The sequence below is a fragment of the Symsagittifera roscoffensis genome, chromosome 7 (genome assembly GCF_963678635.1).
Source record: "Symsagittifera roscoffensis chromosome 7, txSymRosc1.1, whole genome shotgun sequence".
NCBI lineage: Eukaryota > Metazoa > Xenacoelomorpha > Acoela > Convolutidae > Symsagittifera > Symsagittifera roscoffensis.
In genome coordinates, this window is record NC_087068.1 from 21679509 (window position 1) to 21704725 (window position 25217).

General features: G+C 38.3%; 1 protein-coding gene across 1 annotated transcript in view; it reads left to right on the forward strand.

The window, feature by feature from the left end:
• The window catches only part of LOC134851949 (uncharacterized), an 82215-nt gene extending 58131 nt beyond the window's left edge, over positions 1-24084 (forward strand). Inside the window, exons 6-10 of the mRNA XM_063868224.1 lie at positions 8694-8865; positions 12771-12897; positions 23426-23525; positions 23720-23845; positions 23909-24084. Coding sequence (XP_063724294.1) covers positions 8694-8865; positions 12771-12897; positions 23426-23525; positions 23720-23845; positions 23909-24084 — 701 coding nt within the window. The remainder of the gene's footprint in view (positions 1-8693; positions 8866-12770; positions 12898-23425; positions 23526-23719; positions 23846-23908) is intronic.
• Positions 24085-25217: the final 1133 nt, after the last annotated feature.

The window sequence follows — 25217 nt, forward strand, 5'->3', positions numbered from 1 at the left end:
TTGGGTCGACAATTTTTTTATTTGGTTGATTTGTTTGCCAAATTTAAAGAAATCTGTTATGTTCTGGATTGCGTTGCAAGATTCTTCGTAGTAATCTGGTGCTTCTTCAATGCTGAAGTCACCTTTTTCACTTATATTTATAAGTTTCCTTTTTCCACCATGCAGTTGAGCAATGATTGGATAGCAATCGTTGTGTGTTGTATTTTTGTCTTCTTTATGAAGCACTGAATAATTAATTTGTTCTCCAGTGTCTAGAACAAACTTTATTTCATTTGAAATTGTTTTATGTTCAATTTGATATTTTTTAATATCAGCGATTGGAACATTTCTGCTTAAAAGGTCAGAGAAAGCTAATTTTGTGCCTGGTGTGTAGATAATTTTTAGATTATGAAACTTAGTCAGCACAACTTGATATTTAAAAAATCGGTGTGAAAGTTGTCCTTTTCTGGACCATAAAAACAAAATTGGTCGATGGTCACAATACAGATATATGGGGAATGGTGAACCTATAATATAGAATTCATATGTTTGAAGAGCAGATATAATACCACACAGTTCACGATGCTGTGGTGACATTTTTTGCTCGGCTTTATCGAAAACTCTGGAGTTTGCGGATACAATTTACTTTCCGTCTGGGAAGGCTTGGATTAAAATACATCCAGTTCCTACATTCGAAGAGTCGGCGTGAATGTGAAATGGGTAATCTGTGTTTGGGATTGCATTAGCAATTTCATGGCAAAATCTGTCTTTCAATTTCTGAAAAACGGCTTCATGACATGGTAGCCATTGAAATTTGTTTTCGGTGTTTGCAAGCTCGTCTAAACATTTTGCATCTACATGAAAATTAATTATGTAAGTACTATAGAATCCCATTACTCCGAGAACACCCAGTACTTCGGTTTTAGATTCGGCTGATTTTAGATTTTTTATATCATCTATGCGAGAAGCTATAGGAGAAAGACCTTCTTCCGACACCACGTGACCAAGGATTTTCATTTTTTGTAGGAAAAAATATGTTTTATCGGGAGCTGCTTTAAGATTTGCTTTACGAAGCAAAGAGTGGTATTCTCTGATAGTATCAAACATTTCGTTTTTATTTTTACTCTGTAGAAGAGTATCGTCAATATATGTTATTGCCTTTTTTGTTTTTATAAGCGGACCGAAAGCGTATCTCATTAGTTTACTAAAGAAATTTGGAAGTGGTTTTAAACCATAAAAACCAACTTGGTAAGTATATTGTCGTCCTCCGACAATAAAACTAGTAAGTTTTTGAGCTTCTTCAGTGAGAGGCACTTGGTGATAAGCGCATGATAAATCACTGCTTGTAAAATACGAGCCATTTATTCGAGTCATCAACACCTGTAAAGGTTCAAGTGGCCAGCTACAACTACTAGTATCGGTTATTGAGTTTAGGTACCGAGCATCTAATACTAGTTTTACGTAGTCCTTTTTAGGAAGTATTATAACAGGATTTACGAACCAGGAGTTCATATCATCATTTTCGTTTAACTCGCGTATTATACCAGCTTGTATTAGCTCGTCCATTAACTTGTCGAGTTTGTCTCGTAAATGGATGGATATTTTGCTTGGTCGTTGCTTTTTGAATGTGGCATCTTTTTTAAGGGGTATATGAAACTTGTGTTTCGTTTTTCCAATATCGTACTTATGATGAGAATATACATCAATGTCTTGTATGATGATTTGAAGTAGATCGACAAACTCATCGTCCGATAGATCACTTTGTGTAAAGTCAAATTCGGAAAGGAATTGAATAGTGCTATCAATTTTCTGCTGGTTGGATGTATAATGTTCGTTTGATTTAAATGTTTCGCTTTCAATAAATTTGATCAGTTGATCATTCTGTTCTTTGTTCCTATATTTTGGGAACTGGTCTCGAACGAGTGGTCTGCAAAGACTCTTTGCATCAGCCGAGAAATCGGTGGCTAGTTTGCCTTCGCTGTTACAGGCCTGAACTATATCAGAACCGATTTGTTTGAATATTTCTGATACACTTTCTGTATCAAATACTTCTAGCGCAGGCATGCTATTGAGTTCCCAACCAGGTACATAGACATAAATTGTGATTCCAGAGAATCTAAACACATCGACGATGATTTTAGAAACTTCTTTCCAATCCATTTTGTCTAGACCACAAGCAATTTTTGGCATTGCGATACAACGAATATTATTAGCAATCGTATGATGTTTCATTTCATCTAGTGCATAGTGAATGCTTTGATAGGTATGTTTTTGGAAGTATCTTTCCTTGGTGATCAGATTGTAAATTATCTGTTCGGTACTGGAATCTCGATAAACGATGATTTCGTTCACGCTGCTATTATTATGGCTACAAAAATCTCTCATTTTTGTATATAGTCGACAGACCATTTCGGCAAAGCCTTGGGTCATGGCTCTATCAGCAGAAATGCAATGGGCAATTTGCATGTTTGATTCGAATATAGATTGTTGTTGAAAATCGATGTATTTTATACATGAATCATAAACTCGGTTTGTACATTCTTGTGTGGTGTTTACAATTGTGTTTAACATGAAACAACTGTCAAATTCTGAACTTTCGTTTAGAATAGTTGCTGTAAACTCATCGCAATCTGGGATTGCATATACTTTTTCTTCTCCTTGTATATCTGTTAGTGCATATCCGAGTACGCCTTTATTTATGGTTACTGGGTGGTCTTGTTGATTTTCAATCAAGATCGGGAGTTTGTATTCAGTTTGAACAGAAATGGTATTCATGAAAATTAAACCAGTTTTACACGTGTCTTTGTGTGGAAGAAATGTAGTTCCTTTTTTAAAATATGTTTCGGCTGTATGTTTATACAGATTTGAGGAGCGGTGTGAGATATATAGGGGATCTTTAAGTCGGATTGTTTCGATTTTAGAAACATTCGGATGTTCTTTATCATTGTTTAATAAGCCATATGAGATGACACCATCTTCGGACTTTAGTTCAACAGCTGGGATATCAAAATAAAGGGCTTTAAGAAACAAATGACAGAAGTCGATTCCTAATAGATTAACAGTGCGTTCTTCTGTTATCCAGACTTTGTGGTTTGTTGGATACTTTCCGTCGGTATCAAAGCATGAAACGATTGATGTATGGCCAAGCATATCCATACATTTCCAGATTTCAGATCCGTTGTAAATTTTGGCTTTACTTTGGGATTTGAAAAGAGTAAGTTTTTGTCCAATTTTGTTTAATTCTCGATAAGTTGGTTCATTTATGATACTACAAGTTGATCCTGGATCGACCATAAATTCAATTTCCAGTCCACTATTTTTATTTGTGTCTCCGGTGGCGAAATGATATAGGTTGAGATAGATCCTTGCTTTTGGATTGCTATCTTCACTTGGCTTCGGAGACTTTAATAGTTTAAAGGAAACATATCTGTTAGTGCGTTACAGTAATTAGTTTCTTCTTCTACCCAATGGGTATTTTCAACTTGATTTTGATTCATTCTGAATCCTGGTGATCTTGATCTATCAGAATCACGACTATTTGTTCGGTTATATCCGTTTTGATTATATTGTCGACCTCTAGGATCACTGCTGGATTGCCTATTCTCTTGGTCATAATGCTGTTTTGCAGCTTGTTCATTTTCTCTGAAAGTATTTTGTTTTGGGTATTTTTCGTCATACGACTCGTTTCGCCTGCGATTGGGATTGTACGATGGCTGTTGATTATTTCTTGGATATCCGTTTTTGCTATAGTTATTATGATAACGAATACCATAGTTACTTTGATTCTGGAAATTTGGAGTATTTCCATAATTTCCTGATTGACCGCTCCGATTTGTAAAGTTGTTGTTTCTTGACTGGTCGTTTTGATTGTAATTTCTTTGATTTGAGAAATTTCGGTTACGTTTATAGTCGGTCTCAAATGATACTTTTCTATCATTTTTTACTGTTAGTTCTTTGCGAAGTTTGTTTACTTCGTCCTGGACTTGTTTCTTAGAGCATCTAGAGATATAATGACCGTTCATCCTACAATAATCACAGAAGCGAGTATTATTTGGTCTGCCTTTTACATCCGGATCTCGGCGCCGAAATGAATTTTGTTCGTTTATGGCACTAACCTCTTGATTTTTAATCAATTTGGTTAACTCTTTTATTTGCGTCTCTATTGATGTCATTTTATCTGTCGAGGTTTTGTTTGCAGGATCAGTGGCAACGATAAAAGTTAAATCTTTTGTAATTATATGATTTGTAAACGTTTCCCATCCTGCGTTGGGGTTTTCTATCATATATTCATGAGCTTTCTGCTTCAGAGCTAAGGGTTTTAGACCTTTAACTGAGAAGTCTATATACTTTTGACTTCTTTGTCTCGTTTGTATATTTCTTTCCAATGTCTGTGCATCGGCATCAGCATGAACAGTAGTATCAATGCTTTCGGGCCAACCCTTGTCGACTGATGTTTTAATCCTATGGAAGTAATTTTTTTAATAATTCGCCCTCTTGTCGAGTGGCATTTTCAGCATCAATTCGATGCTTGAAACGATCTCTACCATCAGTGAATCTTTTAGTTTTTTAGTTCAGCCCAAGTAGTAGCATTAGTTACTTCATCAGTATACCACTCAAGAGCTGTTTCTGTTAATAAAGATCCAAACAAACTTTTTTGTCTGTGATCATAGTTAGGCTGAGCGCCACCGTCTGTGGGTCGTTGCCCTAGTAAGAATACAATTTTATTTTCAACTGAAGTCCAAAAGGCTTTTGCGTTTAGGTCTGAATCATTTCCTGAGAATGATACAAAAGACAAGTTAGGATGGGTGATTGGGTGATCGGCCATCTTACCTTTTTCAAGTTAAGATATCCGAATTAATTTTTTGAAATTTTGAAATTTGATAATTTCAACTTTATGAAAGTTTAAAAATTTGAAATTTTGATAATTTCAACTTTTGAATTTTTGATAATTTCAACTTTGTGAAATTTGATAATTTCAATTTTGTGAAATTTGATAATTTCAACTTTTGAAATTTTCAATTTTTTGAAATTTTGATAATCTCAATTTTCGAACTTTTCAACTTTTTGAAATTTTGATAATTTCAATTTTTGAAATTTTGCTAATTTCAACTTTTGAAATTTTCAACTTTTTGAAATTTTGATAATCTCAGTTTTTTTGAGATTTTGAAAATTTTTGAAACTTGTGTGCCTCACTGGTCGCACCAATTATTCCAAAATAACTTGACTTAACTTATGCGATCGACCAAATCGCAGCCAGTTAGAACAAGGGTTCTTTCTGAATGTTGCTAAGACTTTCCTATTCTTATTCAACAGACAAAGTTTCTTTCACTCGTAAATAGGTATATTATTTCAAATATAGAGGACACACATCAATTTTATATTAAGTGACATTCGGGTGTGGATTTATAGTTATCGAGATAGAGATTTGAGATTTTGGTTATTAGGATGGTTGGGGGTCTCGGTATGAGAGTGGTTATGAGATTTGAGAAAGTGATGAAGTGATATTTGGTATATTTTCGCTTGACTTATACACCGTAGATTTTGATATTTTCAACATTCCATCTGTTGGTTAAACCAATCAGAAAGAAACAACACATGCTGTAATGTTTGCTTTTGGTGATATTTTATCAACCGAGCAAACACATTATTTCAAGTCAGAACATATGGTAAAAGTTTAAGAATTTATGTTTCTGATTTCAAGTCAGAACATGTGGTAAAAGTTTAATAATTGTGTTTCTGATTTCAATTCAGAACACAACGCAGGTGGAGATGGCGCTACTTCTACGACCGAGGCATAGCCGACGCCACTTTGTATTACAAGGCGGAGACGGCCGAACCAAGAAATAATTCCTTGCGATCAAGAAATAATTCATCGGGATAGGCGCAATTTTCGCGACCAAGGCGGCGATGACGCACGTCGGCGATGATCAGGCACGGCCAAGGCGGCGATATAAAAAACGTTTTGCGATCAAGGTGGAGACGGTGGGACTTTTACGACCGAGTTGAAGAAGACGCGACCAAGGTGGAGAGAGCGCCAGTAAGAAACAAATTCTTGCGACTTCACGTTGGTCAGGAAGTTCGCGCCGTCTCCATATTGGTCTTGATTGTTGCTCCGTCTCAACTTCGGTTGCAAAATTCGAAGGAAAAAATTTCTGAGTCAAGTCATCTTCGCCTTCGTCTGGAAAATTTCCACTTCGATCGCGAAGGTCGCGATAAATTCCTTCTTGGTCACGCCGCATCCTCCTTGATCTAGAAAGTCGCACCGTTTCTGCATTGGTCTGAAAATTTGCGTCGTCTCCGCCTCAGTCGCAGATGTCGCGCCGTTTCCGCCGTGGTCGCGAATCAAAACTTTTGAGAAAAAAATTCAATCAAAACTTTCTGGGTCACGCCGTCTCCGCTTTAGTCTGTAAAGTCGTGCTGACTCCGCCATGGTATCAAAAATTGCGCCGTCTTCGCCTTGGTCGCAAATGAATCGATACAAATTTTCTGAGCTGCGCTATCGCCTTGGTTGCAAAATTTGCGTCGTTTCCACCCTGTTCACGAAAATTGTTACGTCTCGACCTTCGTCTGGACCGTCCACCTCAGTCTGGAAAATCGCGCCGTCTCCACTCTAGTCGCGAAAGTCATGTCGCCTCCCCCACGGTGGCGAAGAAATGTTTCTGGTTGGTACCGTCTCCGCCTCGATCTGGAAAGTCGCACCGCCTCCGCCTTGGTCTACAAACTTGCGCCGTTTCCGCTTTGGTCGTGGTAAACGTGCCGAATCTACCATGGCCGTTTCCACCTTGGATGCAAAAACTACGCCATCTCCACCTCGTCGCGAAGCTCTTGAACAAGCCGGTCACGCTTTTGTATTTCGAGTCGCGCTGTTTTCTGAGCCGCTTCGTCTCCACCTCGCTCTGGAAAAATGCGATAGCTTTTTTTTTCTGAATCGCGCCGTCTTCGACTTGGTCTGGAAAGTCGCGCCGTCTCCTCTTTGGTCTCAAAAGTCTTGCCGTCTTCGCCTTGATCTGGAAAGTCGCTTAGTCTCCGCATTGATCTGGAAAGTTGTGCCGTCTCCACTCTGGTCGCGAAAGTCGAAAGTCGCGTCGCAACCACCACGTTCGCAAAGAATTGTTTTTTGGTCGAGCAGTCTCCGCCTTGGTCTGGAAATTCGCACCGTCTCCCCCTTGGTCTGGAAAGTCGCGCCGCCTCAGACATGGTCCCAAACTTTGCGCCGTTTCCGCCTTGGTCGGGAATAAAGCAATAAGTTGTTTCTGCGCCGTCATGGCCTTGGTTGCAAAAAGTGCTTCGTTTCGACTTTGATCACCAAAATTGAGTCATATCCACCTCGGTTGCGAAGGTCATGAGAAATTGTTTCTGCGTTGCGCCGTCTCCGCTTTGGCTCGGAAACCCAGCTTTCTCTGTCTTCGTCTGGAAGGTCATACTGTATCAGCCTTGATTGCAAAAGTCGTGCCATTTCCTACCTGGTCCCGAAAGTCGCGCTGTATCCACCTCTGTCGCGCGAAGCTCGCAAGAAATTGTTTCTTGGTCGCGCCGTCTCCACCTGTGTCTGTAAAGTCGCGCCGTCTCCACTTTGGTCGGGAAAGTTGCGTCGTCTCTACTACAGTCGCGAAAATCGCGCTGCTTTAACCTTGGTAGCGAAAGTCTGGAAGTGGCAATTTGTGGTCGCACCGGCCAGGCTGTTCGTGCCATCGAATTTTGAGCAGCGCCGTTTCCTGAATCGGGCCATCTCCACATTGGTCGCGAAAATCCCGCCCTCTCCAGCTCGGTCGGGAAAGTGTGGAAATGGCGGCAAATTTTAGTCGCACAGGCCAGGCAGGCCTCGCCTTTGAATTTTGAGTCGCGCCGTCTCCACTTCAGTCGTGAATGCCACGAGAAACTTTTTTTTGTGCGACCAAGAAAAAAGTCTTCACGTTGGTCACAAAAGTCACATCTTCTTTATTTTGGCCGCGCCGTTAGCGTCGGTTCCTGATATGCGCTGGTTGCGTCGTCTCCGCCTTGATCGTGAAAGTAGTGGCTGACTGTTTCGGTTACGAAAGCCAGGACCAAATAGGGGGAGCGAGTTTTCGTCGTGCTGTACCCGTTTCGGTCCCGAGAGTCGCAACGGATCATTGTGGTCGCGAAAGGCTGGAAGTGCGAAATTTCGGTCAAGAAAGTCTGGACATGCCAAAAGTTTGTCGCGAAAGTCTGGGTATGAATCTGGAACCTCAACCCGGGTAGTGCTCACAATTATTTGCGTTTTTAAATCTCTGACCTCGCTTGATTGACGCTAGAACAAGTCAAACTGTGGTTCGGCCGCTCAAAAGATTGTGCTAATGTTCAGCAAGTAAAATCTGAAATTTAACTTCAACTTTACTACAGTTTGTACGGTTACCGTCAGAGCCATGTTTTTTGGGTCGCGTAAAGTCGCCCCAAACTTCTTCGGTCGTGCAGTAGCAACACACCCTTTTTTAATCGCAATGGTTGCCAAGTTCCCATTTTGAGTCGTAATGGTTGCAACATTGGCCCGGACAGCGTAAGATCTTTTAGTAAAGCTTGACGTGTTTACAAATCACAAAAATACGACACGGCTCCAGTTTCCGACATAAACACCACTTTAAAATTTAACACCACTAATTGATTCAAAATTTTCTAAAGCGTAAGAAATTTTGCATAAAAAAGTAAGCAGAAAAAGTTTATCGCAGAATCATTGACAGCCTCAAATTTGTTCCAAGGCATAGCGCAAGGACGAAGCTGTGGATCTGGTGTAGGAGAGGAGGGGAAATCCATTGTGGATCTAACTGGCACCAGGTTGAAGATTCCGGAGTGGCTATCATTCGAATACAGAGGGGACAATCCCTCAGGGGGCACCAATAGCAGGAGTGAACAATATTTGGATTCTTATGGGTATGAAAAAACTTTGATATGCGTTCTATTATTCTGAGTTTTGAATGATTGCACAAGCAATGAATGATTGCACTAGCTACCTTTTGATAGGAGATCATCTGAGATCATTGCGAGATCATCTGATTCTCGCAAAGCTGAGATCAATATAAAAACCGAAACATGGCTGCCCGTATCAGGGTTAAGCAATAATATTCTGACTTTGAACTAACATATTGATAAATTTTTATAAATTTTTTTTTCAGATTTTGTTCAGCATTAAGATAGCCAGTAAATTGCGAGTTTATAAACTCATCATTTGTCTTTTATAAAATTATCATAGCGCATAATCTATTCATGCGATCAAATAGCTTGCAACAACCTATTTTGCAATTGCTTCTGGGCTGGAGTAATTCACTGCTTACGTGATAATTCAAGGTGTTAGAGTCCATTAATTAGCCCTGCTTGATCAAATTGGTGTTTTCCGAGTCCCAAAGATTTATCAAAAATGTCTTAGCTAAAATACCTTTCTAACTGTGAGCTCTAATCATCAATAGCTTTCAAATAAACTGAAAAATCCATCGGTCAGTTGAAAATACAGTTTTTCTGAAGATCAAAAGGAAAGAGCTCAAATGCTTCATCATTTTTTCTAAATTTGAAACAATAATGTCAACGTAATATGTCTAAACAACATTACTAAAAGTAAATTTTTCTTCCGATTTTCAAGGAAAGTTACGAATTTTGGCTAGCTGTGATTGTAATCTCCAGAGATACTCTTATGAATCAAATAATAGTTCACTTAAAATGAACGTTTTTGTTTTAACAAAAACACAAAAAAAGGTCTCATGGAGTTTATTTTTATTTTTTATTCCACAGTGGTTTTTTGCTGGGTTACGGATCCCACTTCGGTAAAAACAAACTATCAATTTTTGAGGTTTCAAATAGATTTGATTGCCGGGTATTGCTTCGAACAGAAAATAAATTTTTCTGGAGCAAGGTGATCAATCGATGAAAACTTGTTGATAGCTTTCATATGCTTCGCAAAAGGTTGAAATAGTTGAAGCAAACTATTTATGAAATAGAGCTGAACTAGCTCGGCTTGTCATGAAGGCTTAAATCGATTCGTTGAAAAAAAAGACAAAAAAATATCGCGCCCTAAAACTGAAACAATGTTTTATTAGCTTCAAGGGCTGGAACAGTCGCAAGTTTTTTGAAGCAAGATTGCTTTGATGTCTTGAATTGATTAGCATTAACATGCATTGACAAAGTGTGAGAAGTAGTATATGACGACTTTGACCTCTAAAAGAGAATGAAAGACATTTAGCTGTTTAAAGAGACAACAAAAATCATAACGTCAGTTAATACATTACCGAATAGTTGTCTTTTATCCTTGCATCAAGCAGTGTTAATTTATAACCTTTTAAACTAACCGACCTAGCATGGTAGCAAGATGTAGTTAAGTCAACTAGTAGTATCAGAATACTATCAACTGAAAGAGACGAAACTGGGATAAAGGGGGTAAAAGAAGAAGAATGCCTTCGACGAAATATGAATTCAAAAGACGAGCCCCTGCTTTCGAAGAATAGTGAACACAAGAGACAAACTCTTTACGACAAAATACGAACGGCTTATTGGAAGAGATAATGAGAAGTCGGCAGGGGGATCAACAGTGAATGTCCCAAGAAATTGAAGGTTGAATCCTCAAGTAAGTAAGCTCAGAAGCAGCTAAACCAACCGTGAAATGGTGTCGGACACTAAAAATGAGACATTGAAGGAATCAAGATGCCAAAATCAGAGAAAACAATTTGAAATATTGAAGAAGGATGGAACAAATGACAACAAAACTTCAGAATTTAGTATTTAACGAAACGATATAATATTTAGAAGAATCGCAACCGCGATACTCATCACCAATCAGTATACAAAGAATGAACAAAGGGAAGTACATGCAGTTCCCACTACTAACAAACCAATACTTAGTTGATTATATTTCGTGGAAAAGGAATGATGGAGAGGTTGGGTACAGGTCGACGTAAAGGTTCAAGCAGCACACATCATAATGAGCGGCATCCGAAACGCAGAAATAAACAAAATAGCAATGTCTAGGCTAAAGATATACAGGTAGATCATCTCATTCGAACACTGGATGGATGCATGCTGCATAATGCGATCCTAATTATGTCACAACGCTATCAAAAATAAGTTTATGGGAAAAATGAGAAGACGTTTCTCGGGACCAATACATAAAGAATATGAAAAAGTTTTTAAAAAAAACTGCAGTGGCTGGGAATGGTTAGTCCAAACATCCTATATGGTGTCGCATTATTGGCATATTTCAATTTCATGAAATTACAAAGATGAATATAGAAATGGGTGCCAAAATAACTCCGGAGATGACCAAAATGAGCCGACTATCCTAGAACGCACGATGAGCAGATTTACAGCCATCAGTGAGCAGACAGCATATCATGTTATGCAACTTATTCAATTGTAGTAAAGAGATACAATGGGGTACTCAAAAACATCAAAGAAAAAGTTTAAATGACCACCGTTTGGTTGCAAATAACGAAGTGCTATTAGCATATGCTAATATGACAAAGAATATGATGCTTGACGTAAATGGTGTATCAACATTCCAGAGAGTTTACTGGACAACACCTGCGTTTAACATAATAAACCAAGAGGAATTTCCAAAATGTTTAGATAATGCAAGCACAAAAGACTTTCATGAACTAAAAACAAATCTCAACACAATTCAAGCAGTTAGGGAAGCATTTGCTAAAGCTGAAAACGAGGAAAAACTAAAAGGCAAGAAACCAAACGTAACTTTCAAATAAATTAAACAGGATGATGTGGTACGGTTCGATTGAAGAAATTTAAAAAAATATATATGGCTAGAACCGCAAATGTAGCAATATGCAATGGAACAAACGCCAGGATCATGCAAGGAGAAAAAGTTATACATGCACATTATACTTCAAACACATATGCAGCGGATTGGCACCAACGTTCCCGATAGCCTCATGCAACACCCATCACAGAAATATTAACCTTCAGAGACAGAACAGTGTTTCCGTTATGATAGTCAAAAACCTCTTAGTAGATTTAGAGGTAATATCAGGCCCTGGGTTAAAATCCCGAGAGTTGGAGGAGTGAGAAAAATAAAGTTTTCAAGTTCAAGTGAAACATGCGAACAAAACGCTATATATCAGATCGAAACTTTGCGAAGGGATAGAAAAGACGCAGTTTATGACGCTGTGAGCTCGACCGAAACGAAAATGGTCAAAAAAGACCAAAACAAAACAAAAAATCAGTGCCAAATATTCATACAATGAAAAAAGTTGAACAAACAGATAACAGAAACAAAAACTGATTGCAAGATATTGTAAGAATTTCCTGTCGTGGTCTTTGAAAAGTAAAAAAAGGTTGTAATATCTATCTATAAACTTGTGGAGAAGCAACGGACCAAAAAATTTAAACTGGCTATACTAAGCTTGAGAATTTATCTAATTGTTCATTCAATTCTTCTAATTGTACATTGTGAATTTTTTTTTCTTACTGATGCTCTGGTTATGAGCTTTTTGAGGTCAATTTGTTTTGAGAAGGTGCGGGTTTTTTTCATCAAGGTATTTTGGGCCAATTTCTATCACTGAGTGCAGTTTCTCTAGTGCTTGAATTTCATTCTTTCAAAGAAGATACATCTTTGCGAACAACACCAGAGACAAAGACAAACAGAGAAAACACTGATTTTAAATTATGACGGACAGGACCAGAGAGAACAGAAAGAACTTATCAACAAAATGGAGAGAAGATGGAACTGTACCAGAAAAAACTATCAATTCACAGCCACCACCTCAAATCTCATACCCAAAAACGGAGTCATTAATTTCATAATTGTGAGAGCATCATTAATTGAAATAGTTAGCAAGAGAGATGCTAACAGTGGTGCAACATGCGAGAATACAGAACCAGAAGATTGACAACGAGCGACAGATAGGACAGAGAAAGGAGAGCAAAGAAAAGATGAAACATCATAATACCAGACTAGGCCCAGAAGTACCACACGACAATCCCAAAACAAGAGATGGACAGCGCATATAAATTCAAAATAACAGAAATGGAAACTGGATGGGTCTCGATAATGGTGAGAAAAGACACAAAGAATGTCGACTGGCCACAAGCTAAACCAAGATACCCAACAACAACAACAAACGAAAGAAGATAGAATAAAAGACCATGTTGTGCTCCCGTACACGTGTAAATTGGTATAAAGATCAAACCGAAATGAGAACTGGCGAAGAAGCGATACAATTTGGAGGATGTAACACCAAGAAAGACATACATGAAGAGCATCAAGTGAGACAGGAGGAGTTAACAAATACCACAAACCATAGCCCAGAAGGAAAAACACGAGACGTACCGGATATGGAAAACACATCCCTTCCGAAAACCTAACCTAATTGCAGCCACTGAACTAGCTACTAAAAGAAAACTGGAAAAAAATGAGAAATTTTTGAAACCGCCAGTCAGGAGGAATTACAAGAATGGAAGTCGTATGGAGTGATCAAGGAGTTGTCAACAAACAAAACGATCAGTAACAGATAAAAGGTCCTCAAGTTCAAATGGGTGGATACTTGGAAAGTAGCACAGGATGGTGCCAGGGAGCCGAAAAGCAATCCCACTTTCAGAGGAGACATGGAGAAAAAAGAAAATAACTCTTTGGATAATTACCTGCGACAATTTGAAACTCGGTTTTCTTCTTGGACCCCCTGCTTTGGACACCCTTCAATTTTAAAATCGGCAATGGACCCCCTGCTCTGTCGATGTCAAAAAAAATTTTCTGCAATCGGACGGCGTTCGTCGACCATATAACTTTTCACAACCAGGCGGGAAAATCCATTGAGACATGTGGAGATTGAACGTGGCTGCATTTGGACTGGCAGGTGCAGCGGTAGACTGGTATACCAACGTCATTAGAAATTTCGAGCAACTGGGAATCAAGGGATGCATCATATTTCTTTGCCCTTTTTTACGCTACAGACCAACAAGACGACAACATGGGATTGCCATCGTTACAAGTTAATGATATGATGTTCGCAGGCACTGAGGAATTTCACGAGAAAAAAAAAGAGCCTAACAAGCAATCAACACAGGAAAATGAATAAGGAGAACTTAAATTTTTTTAGGAATGTTGATCTATACTAAAACAGATCAAGGGAGCAGACACTGCGGAAGAATATCTCTCACAGCAATTGGAAACAAGTGTGGAGAAGTTAACGATATCCAAGGAATTACAGTCAATGACAAAACGTGTATGAACCCAGAACAAGTGACACTGGTGCAAAGTCTCAATGGGCAAGGACGATATCAAGACCAGAAGTAGCGAAACGACTGAATGACAGTTTATCATCATTGAATACCAGACTATAGATTGGAATTGTGTGATATTGAAACTGAACCTGATTGTGAAAATATTTAAATCAAGGAAGCAACAACAAATAATGCTGATACCAATGACAGGTCCTAGAATTGGAACAATACACCAATTCCAGCTACGCAAAGAGAGCAACACGGGGGCAGCGACATGCCACGAGTGGTATGACTGACGAGATTAAACAAAGCTTTGAAAGGTGACGCGCTGTTACAGGTCATGAAGTATGTATCTCTACAAAACACAACGAAACATGACTGGACTTTTCTAGTGAGGACGATGGATCCACCCAGAGCTTACAAAAAAGAGGAGATGAAGACAGAATACAGATACAAAAAAAAAACTATCAGATCACTCAGTAGGCGAAAACTCTTGTGACATCAGCAAAGAGTAGGGAAAGAGCAAAGAAAACGAAAACAGACAACAAATCAACTGGACAGAGAGCTCAATGACGAGCTACAGCGAGGAGCCATCCGCAATTGTAGTTGAAGGAAGGGCAATGATGTCATCGATGACAGACACAACGAAAGAAAAGGAGAGAGAGAGAGCGTAGAGATTGAGATGTAGACACAAGAAGATAAGGAAACAGTGACTAACGGAAGTTAAGAAAATGTCACTCATGAGAGCAGTGAAACTGAAGATACCATGAAGTAGTGGAGCAACAGATTGAATTGAACAAAATTCTATTAGAAAAAAAATCAAATCAAGTCTCTAAGTTATTTGGATGTGTTATGAGACATTAAACTTTGGTTTAGGAAAGAAATTGTTTGTACACTCAGTTGTATTGTACTACACTCAGTGAAGTTATTTTGTCTCTTCTGATTTTTTTTCTCTAATTGAGACACGATGTTCAATCTAAACTTTCTGCTACTAGAAAAAATATACAATTTTATTTATGTTGTGAGCTTTTTATTTTTTAAAAAAGTTTTTTCGGTTTTTGTGTTTGTCTGTTTCAAGTCTTTTTCACGAAAAACGTTTTCAAAAAGCCACTCCATTTAGCGAATGATTAAATCCAATGTGAGCAATTCTGTTCTTCCACTTTCCGAAAAAAATTTATGGAATACTTTTGCAAGCCTTGGAATTTTAACATCTTTAATTTTGAGCCGCTTGTTCAAGACAATTGTGCCATTATGGGAAGATATCCAATCCTTCAATTCAAAAAAATGTTACAACTCATACCAATTTTTTAATTTTCTCTATTTCATCTCGTTAAGGTGCGTTTTTTGTTCTCTGATCGCTTTCCTTGAATCTTGAAACGGCTTAGAACAGTTTCTAAATTGAACTGTGAACAGCTACTTGGTTTACTCATTTTAGTATTTGTAACATAGCGGAAAAATTATTGATACTATGAACAAAAAACGAAAAAGAAAGATCTTCAAAAGAATCGTTGCTTTTTAAAACTTAATCAAAAGTGATCAAAACAGATCTTTGCGTAGATAAAGGAAGTTTCGTTGTGAGTATTAGATAATCTGTGACTTTGGGATTGTTTGAGGAAACTTATCAAAAAAAGGTTTTTCGAAGTCAAATACCCAATTGTCTGCTACATTCAAGATTCATATTGACTAGTGGGTATATCAATCGGATCCCACGCATTCGTTAATTTTGATTTCAAAATGGTGTTTTTGAGAACCAGAGCCATATGAAACCACACAGTGTTTTGATTGTTTTTCCTCTGCTGGATCAACACTGCTCGCTCCTGCATCTTGGAATCGTAGGCTGCCTGCTGATCAGCATTCGGACTCTTGGTGAAAGTAGGCTCAGGCTCCGGGAGAACAGCATTGCTATCACAGGCTTTGTAAATCTTTGAGGAGTTTGAGTCATACTAGCAGTAAAAAACTGCAATAAGTCCCAAACTGTTTTGTTTAACGCACAAGTGAAAATAAGTAAATCTAGATGGTTATACAAAACATAACGGATAGCGAGGTGAAAAAATAAAGACAAAAAAATACGCAGACATATCAAACCACTATACTTACAATACTAAAAGCGCAAACACAGACCCAATAACAATGTAGTATCCGGTAGATGTGAAGTATATTGTGCAATACTGTGTGTTTTCAAGACAAAGGCATGAAGATAAATTTCGGGCTATTTTTACACCTCTAGCTGTAGATGATCGTCTCAAAATGTTTCGTTGAGCATATAAATGAAAAAAATTTTCTTTTGAATAAATTAGATGTAAAGATGAAAAAATACAAAAATTAAGCACACAAGGACGCTGTCATTAAGCTTACCCATAGATAGACTGTGAAAAACAACACAAAAGTACACAAAAAAACTTCTATGCAAATTAATCACATACGAGAACAATTACACTTTAATACTGGTATGTATTGTCAATTGTACTTGCACTAAAAAAACTCCCAACCATTATACATAACTTGTCAACTCAAACACAATTATCTGAGTTTTTAAAAATTATATAAAGTCCAGTGGAACAGTTTTGCAACTTCAGAGAATTCAGAAATAAAACCTGATTGAAATTGTGTTTAGAGTTAGTTATGAATACAGGTTTCCTCAAATTTGGTCATCAAAATTACGAATGAAAAGATGCACGTACAAACTTACCTTACATATGGTACCCACTATTTCGTTGAGCGAATGCATTCAAACTTTTTTACCTACAACATTTGGATAAATCTCATTCATACACACACCAACACATCACTTAATAGACATGAAAATTAAAATAAAATACATCACCAAAGCACTCACACAGAAACATTTTAAGGCTATAGTATCTGGTGAAGTATTCTAAAGTATTCCAGAAAAATTTAACTGATTTATAATTTAAGATTTAATTCCATCTATAGTAACATAATGTAATAGAAGTCGAACCACTTGTAAAAAAACTACGCTGGTTTTCACATAGACACATATCTCAATAATTAATTAGACCGATTTATATTTACGTAAATTCAAAAACAAACAAAAAATGTACCTAGAAGGGACACATGCAGTTGAACAGCTTTAAACTAAAGCAGGCATGAATACATACTGTTAAATACTAAAAAGCTCACTTTTGTCATATAGACACTAATTGATACATATAGACATACATACAATCATGCAGCTATTTTTTATCAGTGTTTACGCTTAAAATAATAACGTCATTATTGGCGCGAAAATAAAGAAGCTAAACTAGATTTTCTTATTCAATGTTAAACTGTTTAAAATTGCGCTTATATTAATGTTGTTGAAGCAAGTTTTTTGTCTGAGTCTTACAGGATACGAGAGAGCATCACTTTTTGATCCGCCGGCCCCGACGATATTCGCAGACAGTTTTCTTGAACCACCCAATTGGCCGAAAGTGTGCAATTAGCTGAAACTTATCCGAACACGACCCAATTGGCCAAAAATCTGCAATTACCCAAAAGTGTGCCTTTAGCCGATAGTTCCCGAAAAAATCTTAACGGCCGAAAGTGACCAACTAGCCAAAAAGTGCCTGATAATGACCCGATTGGCCGAAAGTGTGCAATTAGCGAAAAATTGCCCTAAGAAAACCAATTCGCTGAAAGTGTCCACCCAGCCGAAAATTGGCCAAAAGGACCCAACTTGCAGAAACGACCCAGTCAGGGATGTAAAATATGGTATGGCAATATTATTGCACACCGAAATTCCATTATAGTTATGGCTGCTGCGCCTCCAATGAATTATTGCAAATATGGCAATTATGGAAAAATAGGGGTGAACACGGTAAACTCAACAAAAACCACTAAACAAAAAGCTGATTTTACTTCCGAAAAATCTTTTCTTTGTTCAAAATTGCTGCAAATGTGCTAACATCCCATCCCAATAACCGGCGTTAACATGCAGAAAAAATTGGGCTTCAAGATTGACAGGGCTCAACTTTTTCCAGTAGTCATTGAAAATCTCACGGACAACACTGAACAATCTTTCAACTCGATTGATGGTACAAGGTATCCAGCTGAAATTGTTGATTTTTTAATCAATTTTCTGTCTTTTTGCGCAAAAACACTTCTCAGAGAAAGGAAGTCCTTCATTTTCAACAACAGTCAGGTCGGGCAGAATGACAATTTGAGTTTCAGCTAATTCCTCCGCCACCAGCGATTCGCCTTTGCAAACTTTTGAAACTACACTTTCGAAATCGCGGAGTGAACAATGGTGTCTGTTGCTCTAATGCCCAAACCAGAGCCAAGGTACCTGTTTAAATCTGGATAAAAATCAAGTAAAGAATCCAATATTGCGCGTGCTTCTCCCATGTTTGCTGCATCCTTCTGAAGATGCTTGCTGACACTTTCAAAATCTTTCAATTTCTCCAAGACAGTTTGCAGCTGAATTTCTTCTGCCACAGAAAGTATGAAATCACGCAGACCTTCATCGTATATGTCAATAAATTCTTTCAACCGAAAGTGACTTTGAGTCATCTCAAACGTCGATGACCAACGGGTCGTTTTTCAATATTGGTCTCAAAGATGTCTTTCGCCGGAGTTCGGTAGAAAATTGCAAAATTGTCATTTTTTTCATATTATACATTATATGGAATATTTTTCCCATACGTTATTGCCCTGATAATATTAGCGCCCTCCAATTATTGTATGGTATGGTATGGCCATAATGGCCTAAAACAATTAAGGTTTGACACCCCTGGACCCAGTTGGCCGAAACGACTCAGTTGGTCGAAACGACGCAGTTGGCCGAAACAACCTAATGCGCTGAAAAAACCCAGTTGGCCGAAACTACCCAGTCGGTCGAAACGACACAGTTGACTGAAACAACCCAAGTGACCAAAATCGTCGTCAAGCAATTGATCTCTAAGCCGACAGAAAAAAAAGGAGTAGAACATGCCTTGTCAGGTATTCTGATTGTGGATTGTGGATGAAGTTCATCCAAGTTTTTTGTGGATTTTTCGCGACTTGTGAACGCCACTTCAAAATTTGTAGCTTTAAAAAAACCCAAGTTTTTGTTCAATTCTGTTAACTTGTTGATTTGATGCTACAATTTCTGATACGAGATTTTTTGATGGCAAAACCGTAATCCTCATTTTTTCTCGGTGTCAAAACCTGATCAGAAAATTTTCTGAGGTTTTTTAAGAAAAAGCGGCCCACAAACCTTAATTTTTATCCTAACCACTTGTATGTAAACTCAACCCCGTCTTGAAAACAAAGACAAATTTTTGGAGGGAAAAAATCTAAAACTTCGCAAAATTTTCAGAATAGCGCCAGCTCCGTAGTAAGTTAGTTTAAGTGATTGAGTCGAGTTTTTTCGCCCAAAATATGAACTTTCTGAGAAAAAATTTGGCAAAAACTTCAAGATGTGGCAAACGCATCAGATAAAAATAACTTTAAAAAATTTTGAGAACTTCCAAAAAGCAGCGTTTTTTGTTGAAACGTGATGTAGCAAACTGAACTATTTCAATTGAACTAAAATAGGCATATCAGAGCCCCATAGCGTATAATCAAGCATGTCGTCTTATTTTTTGCTACAACCTTGTTGGCTTGGGGTGTTGCGGGAGGTCAAGTCGCGATTTGTTTAACTGACTCCCTTTAAAACTTGGTTTAAATCTCCTAATGTTCATAACAGCTGCTACCTTGCTGCACCACGTTTTGAGAGTCCTTACGCCTTTCTCGCAAAAGCGGGTATCGCAATGGTGCAATTTCCGGGTTAAATTTCAACCATAACGCAATAAACGTCCGTAAAACTTGTCTGTATCAACTTGATCGCTATCTGTCTAACCGAAGCGACATTGTTATCCGTCACGACGCCGTTAATAACTCTATTAGTAGACACCGTGAAAATGTTACCGCATTAATACCTAATCAGCTTAACAAGATTCTTTTAGAAAATAAACATATTATTCACGCAATCGCTTACTGTAAACGTTTAGTCACGAAAGATATTTACATCAAGTTGAAAGAGTCAGGTATACAAAATATTAGTATAGTAACATTCCCGATATCTAGAAGGAAGCAGAACCTCACTGAGTTTTGGCGAAAGCATTCACAGTAACATCAGGATCCCTCGCTAGTAATGAAAACGTTTACAATCCTAAGGCGTTTTGGCAATGATATTAAGTATAGTAATTCAATGGAAAAAAACTCTAACCCAGGAAAACGCAAGCGGCAAGCTAGGAGAAACAGAAAAACTGCTAAACTACGAGTACAGATAAATGTTTCAAAAAAGAGTGATTTTGTTTCTTGATAGATAATCTAATTCTTGTGATACCAAAATTAAGGTGGGCAATTGAGTGGAATGAGCGAGTATATAAGTATTCAAAATTACAGAACAATCGGAGTTACATTAGCAAAATTTGATGAAAGGTAGGGCATCACTAGAAAAAGAACTTCCCGTAGCGCAGAGTCCAATAACTGAAATTTTTCAAGGTCCAGTTGAAAAACGAAAAGAAAAGTTTTAAACGAATCTTGCAAGAGCCTTCACGAAAAAGCATTAGCTACGAAAGATGAATATGTGGTATTAGTTAAAAAAGCTGATGAACCCAGCAAATCATTACCGGAGTTGGCTGCTTGATGCGACATGATACTTTGAGTAAACGATGAAGTTACCAGTAAAGCTCGCCCTCATTTGGAATCTAATCCGGCTTTAGTGGTCTGTGTCAGTGAAAACAGTGGTCCAAAAGCTTCATCAAAATCAGCATAATCCGGTTTAAGTAAGAAAAACTCAATGAAAGCATTGAACCCCAGTGAGCGCCGCAAAGAACTGCTCCTTGCGAAGATGAAGCGAGAAGAATTGGAAAACGACTTGTAGCAACATTAAGACTGAAACAACAGGAAGCCATCATCAAAGAGCAACGGCATTAGATTAAAATTGAACAAAAAAATGAACTTTTTTTTTGAAATTTCAGAAGTTGATCGTCGTTCTGAACTTGATTGGGTTGATCACGCACTAAAATTGATAGTGCGTGATCGCGTACAGAAAGTGGTACGCATCAAAACAGAAATGTGTCTTTAGCGGCAAATTCCCTTCGGAAGTCATCATCGAATCAGACTCGTAGTTTCTGACCAATAAAGCTGCACTTTACGAGAACAATACAACGCTTTTTTCCAGCTCTACCAGTGGGTATCATTATACCGGTATGTTGTAACTTCTCTGTACCCCATCCTTCGATTTTGATACAACATATCCCTGTCAACAACTTTAATAACGTTGCCGTCAAAAATGGTAAAAACGTTAGAAACTTGCCCACCATCTCCAGTCAATAATCTGGTTACACCACTCATGGCATCTGCGAAATCAAACTTTGCTACCAAATATTTTTTATAGAACCCTTCGGCAATGAATAAACCGTTCAGCGGACAGTTTGCCGTTATTAGTCAACCGAACGTGCCTCTAAGGTCCCAGTGGACACCCGCAGTCGCCCAATGTAACACTGGTGCAATAAATAATGGTAACACGAACTTGTCAGTTAACCCGAAAAATCTCAACATCAATTCTCACCGGTACCAAGTGGTGGTGCCGCTTAATGTGGATTACCCAATCACGACGCATCAGCTGAAAACACTTATGCATATCAGCAGCAACGTTTTGCAGCTAATCCTAACTAAAAATTACCTCGGGGTAAATTTCAACCATAACGCAATAAACGTCCGTAAAACTTGTCTGTATCAACTTGATCGCTATCTGTCTAACCGAAGCGACATTGTTATCCGTCACGACGCCGTTAATAACTCTATTAGTAGACACCGTGAAAATGTTACCGCATTAATACCTAATCAGCTTAACAAGATTCTTTTAGAAAATAAACATATTATTCACGCAATCGCTTACTGTAAACGTTTAGTCACGAAAGATATTTACATCAAGTTGAAAGAGTCAGGTATACAAAATATTAGTATAGTAACATTCCCGATATCTAGAAGGAAGCAGAACCTCACTGAGTTTTGGCGAAAGCATTCACAGTAACATCAGGATCCCTCGCTAGTAATGAAAACGTTTACAATCCTAAGGCGTTTTGGCAATGATATTAAGTATAGTAATTCAATGGAAAAAAAACTCTAACCCAGGAAAACGCAAGCGGCAAGCTAGAAGAAACAGAAAAACTGCTAAACTACGAGTACAGATAAATGTTTCAAAAAAGAGTGATTTTGTTTCTTGATAGATAATCTAATTCTTGTGATACCAAAATTAAGGTGGGCAATTGAGTGGAATGAGCGAGTATATAAGTATTCAAAATTACAGAACAATCGGAGTTACATTAGCAAAATTTGATGAAAGGTAGGGCATCACTAGAAAAAGAACTTCCCGTAGCGCAGAGTCCAATAACTGAAATTTTTCAAGGTCCAGTTGAAAAACGAAAAGAAAAGTTTTAAACGAATCTTGCAAGAGCCTTCACGAAAAAGCATTAGCTACGAAAGATGAATATGTGGTATTAGTTAAAAAAGCTGATGAACCCAGCAAATCATTACCGGAGTTGGCTGCTTGATGCGACATGATACTTTGAGTAAACGATGAAGTTACCAGTAAAGCTCGCCCTCATTTGGAATCTAATCCGGCTTTAGTGGTCTGTGTCAGTGAAAACAGTGGTCCAAAAGCTTCATCAAAATCAGCATAATCCGGTTTAAGTAAGAAAAACTCAATGAAAGCATTGAACCCCAGTGAGCGCCGCAAAGAACTGCTCCTTGCGAAGATGAAGCGAGAAGAATTGGAAAACGACTTGAAGCAACATTAAGACTGAAACAACAGGAAGCCATCATCAAAGAGCAACGGCATTAGATTAAAATTGAACATAAAAATGAACTTTTTTTTGAAATTTCAGAAGTTGATCGTCGTTCTGAACTTGATTGGGTTGATCACGCACTAAAATTGATAGTGCGTGATCGCGTACAGAAAGTGGTACGCATCAAAACAGAAATGTGTCTTTAGCGGCAAATTCCCTTCGGAAGTCATCATCGAATCAGACTCGTAGTTTCTGACCAATAAAGCTGCACTTTACGAGAACAATACAACGCTTTTTTCCAGCTCTACCAGTGGGTATCATTATACCGGTATGTTGTAACTTCTCTGTACCCCATCCTTCGATTTTGATACAACATATCCCTGTCAACAACTTTAATAACGTTGCCGTCAAAAATGGTAAAAACGTTAGAAAGTTGCCCACCATCTCCAGTCAATAATCTGGTTACACCACTCATGGCATCTGCGAAATCAAACTTTGCTACCAAATATTTTTTATAGAACCCTTCGGCAATGAATAAACCGTTCAGCGGACAGTTTGCCGTTATTAGTCAACCGAACGTGCCTCTAAGGTCCCAGTGGACACCCGCAGTCGCCCAATGTAACACTGGTGCAATAAATAATGGTAACACGAACTTGTCAGTTAACCCGAAAAATCTCAACATCAATTCTCACCGGTACCAAGTGGTGGTGCCGCTTAATGTGGATTACCCAATCACGACGCATCAGCTGAAAACACTTATGCATATCAGCAGCAACGTTTTGCAGCTAATCCTAGCTAAAAATTACCTCCAGCTCCTCAGCCGCAAGTCATGACTCTAAATAACCGAGTCCAAGCTTTGTCAGTCCTCAAAAAAGATCTTGTTCCCGAATGGGCGCTGGCCCAGTACGATGCAATGGCAGTCCGCTCCAAATGGTTCGGCCAGTTGTGAAGTACTGTAGACGCAGCATCCTTAGGCGATGATGTGAAGTTAACTTATTTAGAGAACCTAGTCACTGGAAAAGCTAAGTTAGCCATAGCGGGGTTCCTATACAGTGGAAGAAAGTACAAAGATGCTCTGAAAATAAAAGAAAGAAAAATGGGCGAGCCAGAAAACGTGATTACGGCCAACCTTGAGGGTTTTCAAGTTTCTCTCAACTCAGAATGCATAAATCTGTGAACATCATCAGCATCTCGATGACCATTTCCAGTTTGATGGCTGTTTTTAAGTCACTTGTTTATGAAGAAGTTTAAAAAACATATCTTTTGTTAAATCAAGCTCTTGTAAAAATAGGGTCAAACATGAGAAAAATGTGGTCGCTTTTGTCGTGAATAATAATTGATCACGCCCGAAGCTAATTGACTTTAACATTTTGTTAAAGGATAGAGCAGAGGCTCATGAGCAGTTGAAAAATATGCCCGGAAAGCTCAATGTCGAAGAAACATTATAAACTGAAGCTGTAACGAGAGTTTTTGCCTCGACAACTACATTGAAAAAAGTTTGAATATCCATCATGGGTAGTCTGAAAGGGAATGCGTGCCTTGTGGAAGTGCGCTGTGTTTAAATGGAAAACAGAAAACACCAAAACTACGAGCAAAGTTCTCGGCGGAAAACAAATTGTGATCAATCTGCTTACAAGGGAGCCACGCATCCCTGCAGTGTCCTCGAGCAAAGAATTGCACCAAGCCAGGTTGCACTAGCACCCATAATGTACTTCTCCTTGGTGCTGAACGTGTATACCCTAGTCCAAACCCCAAAAAAATTGACATCACGCAAGCCCCAACACTGGTCAAACAACAGCTAATGCAGACCCGAATAGAGCGAACACAAACGCTGATAGAAAATCTTTCAGCAAGAGTATACCAAACGCAAGTTCGAATCATGCAGACACCAATTGCGCTCCATTGGATGAAAGTTTCGCAATCTCGAACGGCCATTCATCAATCATAACATCGAAAGGGTTACTACCCATAATCAAACTGCAAGTTTCCACCCACTATCAGAGTGCTGATTGTTTAAAAATGTGTGACTCAGCATCTATGATTCCTGAATATCGACTTAAATAGTCAAACGGTTAAATCTTTCTGGTAGTCATTTGAACTCGTAGTGAATGGTATTACCACAACGACTGTTTCTAGAATGAAAAAAGGTCAGATGAAGGTAAAGTCTAACTTGGATGCATTCGAAACCAAACTCTAATTAACCGCATTTGTCAAGGATGAACTTAAAGTCAGTACTGTTACCATCAACAACCCTGCCTTACAGAGCAAATATCCGTATCTTACCCCGATTGAGCCAATTATTTATAGTTA